Here is an 11,256-nt window from a genome sequence, read left to right as displayed (position 1 = left end):
AAACATACGATCCCCGGAGATTCGAGAATGCTTTGAGGCCTTGGTAATAGTCCATGCCAGAGTTGAGCACAAACTTGATCCAGAATTTTGCAAATAGTTTTTGAAATATGAAAGAAAGACATGTAGAAGGTTTGCTTTCCAAGCTTTGAGTTTGATAGACTTTATCTACAAGAAGCCTAATCTTTTGATGGATCGAGAGTGGAACAAAGAGGTACCGAAATATTTGCACACAGAGTTAGAAGAATTTATATCTAAAATATTTTGGTTCATGTTTTGTGTTATAATGAAAGCTAACGTTTGCCAATGACAAATACTCTGAGCTCCTATAAAAGGATATTCTTTTTTTTTTTTTTTTTTTGTTACATAAAAGGATATTCTCTACTCTACTAAATTGAATGAATAACAATCTGAGAATGAGTTTGAAAACCCAAAAAAGAAGAAGAAGAATATGAGAATTACTGGATTAAGGACCGTATCATTTATCAGAAATAAATAAATAAATAAAATACCCCATTAAACTTTTTGCTAATAGTTTGTTCTATATATCAGAAGTCATACATAGTTAGTTTCTTTGATAAAACAAACTTTGTACCTGACTTAAAACTTTTTTTTATATGAAAATTCTTGTACATCAAACCTCCAGTGGACCAGGTTAGATTCTGTCGAGTCTTTGAATAGTTCTCTTCACGGGTGTTCCTAATGAGTTATAGCCTTATAGGTTCAGTCATATGAAGTATTTTAATTTAAAAATTAATATAAATTCAATGAATACCATTGCATTAAAATATTACACGTTGAGTGAAATTGTAGAGAACCCTGATACCTGTTGAGTGATGTTCGTGACTAACTAGAGAAGGATTTGATCGATCCTTTCATCTCCATTCTCCATCACGAAGACTCCATTCCTCACCAGGTTTGATTATATATTTATATACAATTATGAGATGCGGAAGGCGCATGTGATCCATTGTTTTCTTTTTCGATCGATAGAAGAAAACGGAAACGGGTAGAGAGAGGGGCCAACCCCTGTTGCCTTTTCTTTCGTTGAATCTTCATCTTCGGTGGTAGATCTTAGAGAGAAAACCAAAAACGAAACAAAGAAAGGAAAGAGAGAGACAGAAAAATAGAGGTAAAGAAGATAAAGCAGAGGAGATATGGATGAGACGATGGCGTTGATGATAAGAAACCCAGAGGAACCAAGGAACCAGAGCATAAGTACGGCCATAACTTTGCCAAGCTGGAAGCTTTACGAGAACCCATTCTATGATCCACAACAGCAACAGCAGCAGCAGCAGCAGCGGCGGCTGCCACCGCGAAGAGGTCGTGGCCACATTCTCCACCTGCCTGTCTCGGCCCGTAAAATCGCTCCTCCTCCGTGGGATCGGGATCCCAGCATCTTCAGACCCATGATGGATTCTGAGCTCAAAATTCTTAGGGCCCAGATCGCAGAATTGAAGTTGGGGCTTCAGCGGGAACGCGAAGCTCGTGAGAATCTTGAATACATAAATAAAAGACTGGCCAAGGAGTTGTCGGAGGAAAGGAGAGGGAGAGGCGCTGTTGAACGAGTGTGCGATGTGCTGGCCATGGAGATCGCATCGAATAAAGCAGAGATAGATCGGATGAGGAGAGAAATGGAGGAGGAGCGGAAGATGCTGAGGATGGCTGAGGTGCTGCGGGAAGAGAAGATCCAGATGGAGCTGACGGAAGCCAAGATTTTAATGGAGGAGAAGTTGGTGGGGTTTCAGTACCAGCTTCACTCTCCATCTCAAATGCACGAGACAAAAGCAGAGGAGGATAGAAAGAACATATCCGACGAGGTCGCTACAAGCATGACATCGTCTAAATATTATGGGAGTTCTTCCTGTAATTCCAACATTGCAAATTCGACGACGTTATTAGGTTTCCACAATGGAGATAGTAGTAGGGGTGGTAGATCGATCATGAGTTCGAATCAGAATCAGAGAAGAGCATCGGCTGAGGTAGAGAACCCCCACATTAAGAGAGGCATCAAGGGATTTGTGGAGTTCCCGAAGGTGGTTCGGGCAAATGGCCCCAGAGGGAGGCATTTAAGCACCATGTTGGAGTGTCAAAAAGCTCAACTTCGCCTTCTCTTGAGACACAGAAGCCCCATCCGAAGCCATAATCTAATCAGGAGTTGATTCCCCAGCATCTTTATTTCCCCCGGCCTCTACTCTTTATTTCGTGTCTCTTACTGCGATACTCTTTTCCTCATCTTTCAATTCATTCATTCTTTTGTCAGTTGAGATGGTTAAGTACTTGAGCCTTTCTGGGTCGTGTTTCTTCTGATAATCTATAGTTGCTCTGTTTTGTCATGAAAATTTGCTTCAGATGGGATCTTAATCCAATTTTTGAATTTGACTTGGATGGTCTGTCACTTGTTCTATCATTTTCATGACTTAGAGATTTTGAAAAAAGTATCTGATGAACAAGAGTCTGAAGTTGAAACTGAAAGGGACTAAAACTTGCAGAAATTTCCTTGATAATACTGGTATTCACAAAAATGTCTAAGAGGTGTTGAAAAAAGAAAACGTTTCTATTTATTGAAAAGAAGCATACAAGTGGTATACTGTGCGGCAAAAGAACCGTCAGGGGCACAGAAAAGCTAGAGCACATTTCAGCTTTATGGCTTATGCATTGCAAGCCCACTACAGTCATTTTAGTGTCACCAATTCAATCTGAGAGTGGAGATCGATCGAATGGAATCTGAATGGGACCTGCAGGCATCATTCTATCGTAATGGGACTTGCAGGCATCATTCTATCGTTTCATCCATGGAAATATAAACTTGCATTTCAATTTTCTGTGCGTGACACAGGTTAAGGCTTTTTGTCAGCGAACTGCATTGTTGTTCTAATATATACAACCGGCTGCCTGTTTCCAGTGAAGCTTACCTCATCTATCACTTGCTATTACAGTCAGTGACTGCGGCTCCCGGTGTCTTCAGCTGTTATATAGTTATCCCTCTGTTCTGGATCACATCCTTTTGTTTATAGTTTAGGACTACGTCATGACAACTCATCTTCTCTTGCAGACATTTTGGTGAAAACAGACTTGTTTGCAAGAATTAAGGAAGAACTAGCATAATAGTATTCGATCCAAAGGTTATGGAGTCGTTGAATTTTAGTTTATTGTTTTCTGCAGCTCCTCATCTCCAACATTTATGATGACAAAAGACCCCTCCTGCTATAATTTACAGCAATAAGCTCTCAAGCATCAATGATTTTAGCTATACCTTAGAAAGTGCGTATAGCATTGTCCACTCCATTGAGAGCTCGGTTGAATTTGGTCAAGTCTTAAGTTACTCCTGTGTCCTGATGATGTGAAAGTCAAAAGCTATGACTGCTGAGACATTTGCCTTCTAACAATTACTTCAGAAACTGAGTTCGATGCTCAGAACTACTGGGTTAAAAGTTTTGAACCATTTGTCTTCAGAAATTAAGTTCTAGTCTCAGATCTACTTGGGTCCTGAAGCCCTCACAATAGAAAGAACTTGATAATCCAGATGGATCGGGAAACCTCAGAATCGTGTACATGCTAGGCAACAGTGTGATATATTCCTCTCTTCTCTACTCGAACATTTTTTTAATCATTGAGGTCCGCTGCTACTGTTAACCTATCCCCTTTGAGACGATCAGGATTCCAGTCTACATACTTTGTCATGTCATATTATTGTACATGATGATTGCTTGAATGGTAATGTTTTGGCATGTTGACCTAAAAGAAGAAAACAAGCAAAAGGAACTCTTGGCCCTTCCTATTTTGGGTTCGATTAAGTCACTGGTTGAATCAATCAACAATCAAGGATCAGGGAAAAGAGGCGAAATCTGACGGAAAAGCGTAAAATCGAATCTCAATCAAAACAGCGAACAGGTCTGAATTGTTCAAAATTTGATGAGATATGCTGCTGCAACTGGCGGATTGAACAAAGTGACATCAAGCATTGTGTTCGATCAATCATTGGCTCTTTTCAGTTCTTGATTGATTTGAACATCGGATTAACTTAACAAGGAAAAAAGAACACAAACCAAATTTATGAAATCACCAACCTAACTTTGACGAAAAAAGAAAAAAAGAAATCACCAGCCGACAGCCACTCTTGGACAACTTGTTAAACCTGGAAGCCCCATGCAGGTAAGCATTCAAAATCCTAGCGCAACCACCTCCTGAGGTCACTCGTCGAAGAGGGAGATATTTCGCCACCGATGCTGTCTGTGTAGCAGGAAGATAAATTTGACTGTTGCTCCATACCGAATTGACCTCCATGAGCGCTCTTGAAGCTTGGGCTCTTTAAGCTGTGGCTGTAGTAGTTGTACCCGCCGACACTGCCAGTGCTGTAAGTGTCGGGAACGGGAAAGGAAAGACGTTTCTTCGCTGACCCCACTCGCTCTCTTTCAGGCGTCGCTGGCCGCTGCCTTGGTGCACTCTGCGACCTAATACGAGCTTTTGCCGATTCTGTGGCAGCCATGTAGTTTGGCATTGCCGCAGAACCAGACCCAGCCCCAACCCCAATATTTGAACTGGGTCCATGGTGGCGCATGGCGTTGTTGAGGTAATAGCTGGACCCTAAGCTCGGTGTTTGCGCCGCTGGGTAGCTCCTCTCTTCTCTTTGGCAGCGAGGACTGGCCGAGCGTACTAGTAGAGGTCTTGCTCCAGAGGGAGAAGGAGTGACAGGGGACTGGTGATTAGACAGATGCAGCTGGTGGGCTCTGTGGAGAGGAGATGCAAGACCATGCGCACCAGTTTGGGGCTGCGATCTTCTGTTCTTAGGGGCTGAATAAGAATAAGGACGAGAAGTATCGATTTCAACTGTCTTAATGGGTTCCCTTTGATCAGTCGAAGCTCTTCCCCTGTTTTCCCATTGTTTCGTGGCCATCCACCTGTCCAGCCATTTTGGTCTATCTTCGAGTTCTTCTTCGTCTCCGATTGACGAGTTTCTACCGGATCTCCATATCTTGAAAATGAAAATGGAGATTTTTTTTTTGCAAATGTGAATTCTCAAATGTTATAAATACAGAGATAGATTCAGAAACAGAGTGAATGAGAGAGGTGAACCTGCTGAGAGAAAGCGTAGGCGAGGGCTTTCTCGCGTTTTAAAGCAGCATCCTTTCTGCTCTGCAATATGGCTTGAATCTCCTCAACCGTATGTGGGCGGTCGTCCCAATCGTCTGCAATGCTGCTTCCGTCTCTTGACTGTGAAGGAGAAAAAGAGACTCTTGGGTTTAAACCTAATTAGAGAAGTTTATGGTAACTGCCAGGAGAGGACTCGCTCGGACATAATGAGAATACTGTACCATGGACCTCCTCTCTGCAATGTCTTGAAGATATCGTGACTCCCACAAGAAGCTGTTAGCGTCATGGAAGACGGACCTTCTGCCTCCATCCTGGGAAAGCTTCACGCGTTGATCCCGCACTCGAGCTTGCACTCTCACCAACGCTTGCATGCACCGAAGAGTCATCTTTGCTTGCTTTCGGACATTATGACCTCTCACTAGAGCTTGGAGCTTTACAAGCCCTTTCAGCGCACGAAGAGCCCTTCTCGCCTTCGCCGCCACAGAAAAAAAATTAAGTTATCATGAGAAAAAGGGTAAAACATAAAACTGAACAAAATCTAGGAGAATTTTTGTGTTTGATTCCGGATTACCAAATAGCCTCTGAAGGCGGTCTGAATCATAATAGCAGCGTAGTGTTCTCTAAGGAGACCAGAAGGCCTGGTGAGGCGAACCACTTCCACAGCTGCTTGGGCAGTGGCAACGGCCGCCTCAGCAGCAGCAGCTGTTGCTACTGCGACGGCAATAGCATGCCTTTGTTCCTCTGCTGTAGCCGCAGCAGGATTCGTGGTTTTGGTCGACGTAGCTGCAGGCTTCGCTTCGCATTGTTGTGTCACCAGGTCATGATTAGAAGGTTTTCGGAAAATCCATCGTCGCTTCTCCGGTTTCTACAAAAGCCCAGATCGGTTATTGCATTGTAGTGATTCCCGCTGGAGTAGGTAAATCTGCGAACAATGTGCACACCACAACCAAAAGGGGATAACACAAGGAAGAAAAGCAAGTGAGAAAGGGAAAGGGAAAGCGAAGTGACCTTTTCCTCCTCTTCTTGGTCATGGTCTTCTCTCCTTGTGCTATTCCTCGACTCGTTGTCCTTGGTAGGAGACCTGAAAGCCCTCTTCACCGCTGTCAACCATGAGGTTCCACCTTTCTTTCCCATGGAAGCAAAGGAGGACACTGGGCTGCATTTACAGGGAGAGACACCAAGGTCGAAGCTAGCTGAGGAAACTGGAGCTTTTGATTGGGATTGGGTTACTGGAGCACCGGTGCTGCTGCTGCTGCCTTTTGTTGGAGTCGTGGAGATCGATTCCTTTTCTGTATGAACTTGTTATTTTATTTTGGAGTGAGAATGTGAGATAGATAGAAAGACGAAACTGGGTGGGGTTGAATAATGGAACGTTATTCTGTGCAGGAACATATTACGAGAGCTGTGCAACTGCGAAGATTAGGTGTAATTTTTTTTTTGCTTTCTTTTTCTCTTGGTGGCATGGAAGACACTAATGGAGGTGTCAGAGACAGAGAGAGGGAAATAAACTTGATGACCACCACCATATGCGGGCTTTGCTAGGTGCGTTGGGGGAAGAGAGAGAGAGAGAGAGAGAGAGTGTGTGCGTTGAAACTTGAAAGCAGAGAAGGGTGTCGATACCTGAGGCCTGAGGGAGATGACTGAGATAGTATGGAGGGAAAGAGCCCCGGCGTGACGTGGTTTCGGAGGAGGAGGAAGTACTAAAAAGAGAGTTTTATTGGCGCATGGCTTTTTATGGATGTACGTTCCACTTTTTACTCGTTAAAAAACTGACCAACTCTCATGGCATCACGTGTCGGCAACAGGCAACAGCAAGAGCAAAATGAAGAGAGAAAGAGAGAGAGGGTTGGTTTGGGGCGTTTCGTTCTTTCTTGCGTGGGTCTTTTCTCTGGTTCTGGGAAGGAACGAGGGAGGGAGGGAAGGAGAGAGGACGGGTTACTACAACTTACAAGCACAGAGGTGGGTGGATTTTATTTCGGCTGAGCCGTTAAAAGCGATAGAATATAGGTCGTGACTCGTGAAGTCGTGAGATTAAGATCTGGATTGAAATTTTGATTTCAATTTGACGGTCCAAACTAACACTAATTAATGGCGCTGAATCAAACCAAAATCCACAGGTAGGTAGGTAGATGAGTAGATGTAGATCTCAGTTAATTGACAATTGTAATGTAGGCCGTAGGGTAAGGTAAGGCTGTGTCCTCCAAGACCGCTTCTAACTTTTACGGACCTTTTGGTAATATAGACGTGTGGTTTCAGTCCCCGGGAGATCGGTCAAACCATTGATAGATTCTCCTTCAGATTTGTTCAATTAAAATAATAAATGAATAGAATGGCTTCCAAATTCCAACAACAATTAATAATTAAATTAAACAAACAAAAACAATGATAATCTCTCTCACTTTACGCTGAGTGAAGTCTGGATTTTGGAGGATTATCTCCACTCGGTTGTAAATTAATTTTGCTTGTGTCGTGCCCATAACCATCAAGCGAGATTTTGGATCTCATTCACGGTCAATATCATTGAATTTGAATGGCTAAGATCAAAATTTCGATCTAAATAGTCCAAAATGCTTTGCTTAACCGTCCTATGCATTTAATGCGTAGTGTTTATTGTAAGCGCTCTAATGAGAAGTGAAGTGAGAAACATGACCCAAAGGGAATTATAATATTCATTGACAACATAGTCTACTAGTATATTCTCTCTCAATCATTTTTTTTTGTTTCTTGATAAATCAATCTTAGTCATGCAGTCGTTGAGAAAGAAATAATGAAAATCCTAGATCTACACAATATGCCTTATTGTAAGGTTAAATTTGAAAATAATCTCTCTTGTCTGAGGTGCTAATGAGGACAAAGTTCTCAATGATCAATGGTCCATCGTACATTGTCAAATATTTAAATATCCTTGGGACGAATAGTGAAATCTACTATGTATTTGATAGTTGTCTCCTCTTATATATAAAAGTTATTCCTAAGATGTAATAGAGGTGTCTGACAAACCTCTGTTTCAAAAACGGGTTTGATATATATATTTTTTTCCATTTCTTTTTGTTAGTCAACAATTTGATTCAATGTTATGGTTAATGGTTGGTCTTCATAAAGGAGAAATGATCCCATCCCAGGTAAGGGAGATTTTGAAATGGAAATGGAAGAGGAGGGAGGAGAGTGGAAGAGGATGATCTATAGACCCTAATATGAGAACTAATTTTTTGGATCTGCCGCACATATGGAATTCAAGAGCGTAATAGATCCAATGTATGGGTTGGCTCTATAGTCTTAGTGGGTGGGCCTAATGTGGGCTTTGATAGTTTTGAGCAAGGATTGGGCTTAGACGTAATCATCCATGCATAATGGGCTTCAGGGAAGTCAATAATTTGTCCCTATAAATATAAATCATCCATAATGGGCTTCAGGGAAGTCAAATTTTGTCCTGAGAACCGGGTTCTCCTCCTCGTAGAGACGAAGCCCATCCCATTAAAACCCCAATTATCAATGCCATGACGAAGCTCAATATTCTATTTTGGGAATTTGGTGGTCAAGCGACTCAAGCCCATTATCAAAGGATTAGAACAGCTGATGTTTCTAAGGCAGAAGCTATGTCTATTTGAGTTTGGATCATCATATATACGTGAGCCAACAACATGTCTTCTTTCATGGCAATATTGTTGTTCTGCGCTTTTATTATTTTTCATTTCTTGAATAATTGAACAAATCAAGAAATGACACTATATTCCACACACGTACTTGGACCCCAAAACTTGTGGGAGAGGCTGTTTATTCAGCAGCCATGGAGTTTTTCCAAGCCCATGGGCTTTCCTTTGTTGGTCCAAGCAGCTACACAACTCAAGTAGGCCCAACTCAACAATGGATTCCACCACCCAGAGGTTATCACAAAATCAACAGTGATGCAACCTGGGATAAACAATCACAAATGGCAGGATTGGGCTACATTATTCGAGACCATCTCGGACTCCCCATCTTGGCGGTGTCTAAACCAAGTGAAGCAACTTCACCACTTTTGGACGAGGCAAAGGCTTTACGGGCTGCAATGTTCTATGCTTTATCTGAAGTTGTTGGAAGAGTCCACTTTAAAATGGATTGCCAAGAGTTAGTGACCTTATTAAGTCGCCCACATGGCCCGTTTCCTCTAGAAATTAGCCCTATTGTAGCAGATGTTCAGCATATGAGCTCTTATTTTGAAGAGTGTCACTTCATGTATGTTTCTAGGGAGATCAACTATATAGCTGATCACCTAGCAAGGAGGGCCAAGTCAGTTGCGAGCACGACTATTTGGCCTGTATCCGCTCCTTGGTTGCGGGAACTTTGTGTAACTGTTTCCTCGGCTATGCTACTTGAATAAATGATTTTTCTACAAAAAAAAAAGAAGATTGCACAAATAATATTCAATATTGAAATGACTGAGAAAAAGATCATTATTTCGTGGTATATATTCCATGCATTGTGTTTGTCATATGAAATTGTATTTACAACTCTATAGTTGGTATGGATTGGTTATATTTAGAGCAATATTTGTAGGGGTCCTTATTGATTTCAATCTTTATCTTTATCTAGCTTGAAAGCATTGTGACATGAAAAATAGATTTTTATATTAATGTTTGATGGTTAATACGGACGGACCCAACCAATAATGTAATCCATGTGTCATCTATAGAATGAATATTTTTCTTTTAACAAAAAAAACAGCATGCCACTTTTGTTTCCATAATTAAAGACCTTCTTATTCTTCCCTTTTTTTTTTTTTTTTTTTTTTTTTTTCTGACAAAATAAAATAAAATAAAATAGAATAACATACATAGTTGACTCTGGATGTGGGCACGCAGCATTCAGAAATTGGTAATGTGGCACGGACATATTATTGATTCTTTTTCTGGGCCGGGGTGTCTTATCTCTATACAAGTAGGAAGGACTCTGGGAGCCACAAAACCGCTTTTTAATTTAGCGTCCAGATCCCAAAAGATTGCTATGAGACATCCACCAGTATTCCGGGACACACATCACTTCTCTTCCAAAAGTAGCTATGTGATTGTAGGGTTCCTTTTTCTTTCTTTCTTTCTTTTTTTTTCTGCATATCGTCGTGTCTACAACTTGGCTCAAGCATGCATGGCATTTTTCACCCCGAGAAGGAAAAAAAGAGGACAAATTCCAGCCCAATATCGAACCCTACCATATAGTAAATTTGGTCTGTTACAACTCAGCGATGCTCTTTTGTTCATCAACCATGCATTAATTCACGACTCCCACCAATTAGCAGCTCCAGCTCCAGCTCCAGCTACAGCTTCTTCTCCTTCAGAGATCGACGGATTAGACACCTCCATCCAATCACTTTTTACTTTTTTTTCCCCCGCCCCCTTCCCTTTCTAGGTATGATATAAATTTACACGTAATGGATGTCTCTGCTGTCTTGTTCCCTTTTCTTTTCTTTTCTTTCCGTGAAAGCCTGCGTGATCTCTTGTAGCTTTGGATCACAAAATGCTCGTAGAATGTCTCTACGCCTTAACGGAGATGGATGAAAGGATGGGATCATTCAAATGTGGAGACAACGGAGGAGGAGAGGAGGAGGAGGAGGAGGAGAAAGTTACAGGAAGAAGGTGGTGGTGGTGGGATCTGCGAAACCTTTTCAATCCCGTCATGTTATATTCTTTTGGGTGCCATTTGAGATTTGATTCCCATTAGGACCTCCATTTTCCAAACGCTGCTCCCATTCGCCCCACTTTATACACATTAAAGTTATTTTCGTTGCTTTCGTTGCCCCATTTTTGAGGCCAGATGTAACCTCTTGGGGCCCCATCCACCTAACTTCTATTACTTCCCCGATTAATTATTAATCCCAAGTGCTCTCTCCCCCACACCACACCAGACCCACCCATTTCTCTCTTCCATATTCTTTCTCATCATCAAATTTTCAAAATAAAAATAAAACAAGTTGGCGGACAAGTCTTCCCTTGTAGGTGAACCTCCCTCTCGCACATCGATACTAATCAAAACTAGTCTCTTTTGGGAGATGGTTTGTCGGCAAAACCTGAAGCCCGTTTAGACCAGTTATATCATAAAATCGCGACACAAAGGCTAGCATCTCCACGGGACCAATTCAATAAGTTCATCATAAGACGTAAGTCAAATCCCGGCCCCACTTAGCTGACTGTA

The 11,256-nt window shown here is 41.8% G+C and overlaps 3 protein-coding genes across 3 annotated transcripts; 2 read left to right on the top strand and 1 right to left on the bottom strand.

Annotated features, from left to right (window-relative positions):
• The first annotated feature begins 660 nt into the window (after nucleotides 1-660).
• Nucleotides 661-2,850, top strand: LOC149014006 (protein BRANCHLESS TRICHOME-like). Its single transcript, XM_089159747.1, has one exon. The coding sequence runs from the start codon at nucleotides 1,155-1,157 to the stop codon at nucleotides 2,157-2,159; it is 1,005 nt and encodes a 334-aa protein (XP_089015873.1). The 5' UTR covers nucleotides 661-1,154; the 3' UTR covers nucleotides 2,160-2,850.
• Nucleotides 2,851-3,012: 162 nt separating this feature from the next.
• Nucleotides 3,013-6,781, bottom strand: IQD17 (IQ-domain 17). The gene is made up of 5 exons (XM_089159799.1): nucleotides 6,100-6,781; nucleotides 5,663-5,956; nucleotides 5,313-5,561; nucleotides 5,074-5,211; nucleotides 3,013-4,972 (listed from the first exon to the last, which is right to left on the bottom strand). The coding sequence occupies exons 1-5, from the start codon at nucleotides 6,223-6,225 to the stop codon at nucleotides 4,169-4,171; spliced, it is 1,611 nt and encodes a 536-aa protein (XP_089015925.1). The 5' UTR covers nucleotides 6,226-6,781; the 3' UTR covers nucleotides 3,013-4,168.
• Nucleotides 6,782-8,878: 2,097 nt separating this feature from the next.
• LOC149014004 (uncharacterized) lies at nucleotides 8,879-9,451 on the top strand. The gene has a single exon (XM_089157766.1). The coding sequence runs from the start codon at nucleotides 8,879-8,881 to the stop codon at nucleotides 9,449-9,451; it is 573 nt and encodes a 190-aa protein (XP_089013892.1).
• Nucleotides 9,452-11,256: the final 1,805 nt, after the last annotated feature.

The sequence above is a fragment of the Hakea prostrata genome, chromosome 6 (assembly GCF_041222555.1).
Source record: "Hakea prostrata isolate BN-2017 chromosome 6, UWA_Hpros_2, whole genome shotgun sequence".
Taxonomy (NCBI): domain Eukaryota; kingdom Viridiplantae; phylum Streptophyta; class Magnoliopsida; order Proteales; family Proteaceae; genus Hakea; species Hakea prostrata.
Note: the sequence above shows the minus strand (reverse complement) of the source record. Positions and strands in the feature narration are given on the sequence as shown.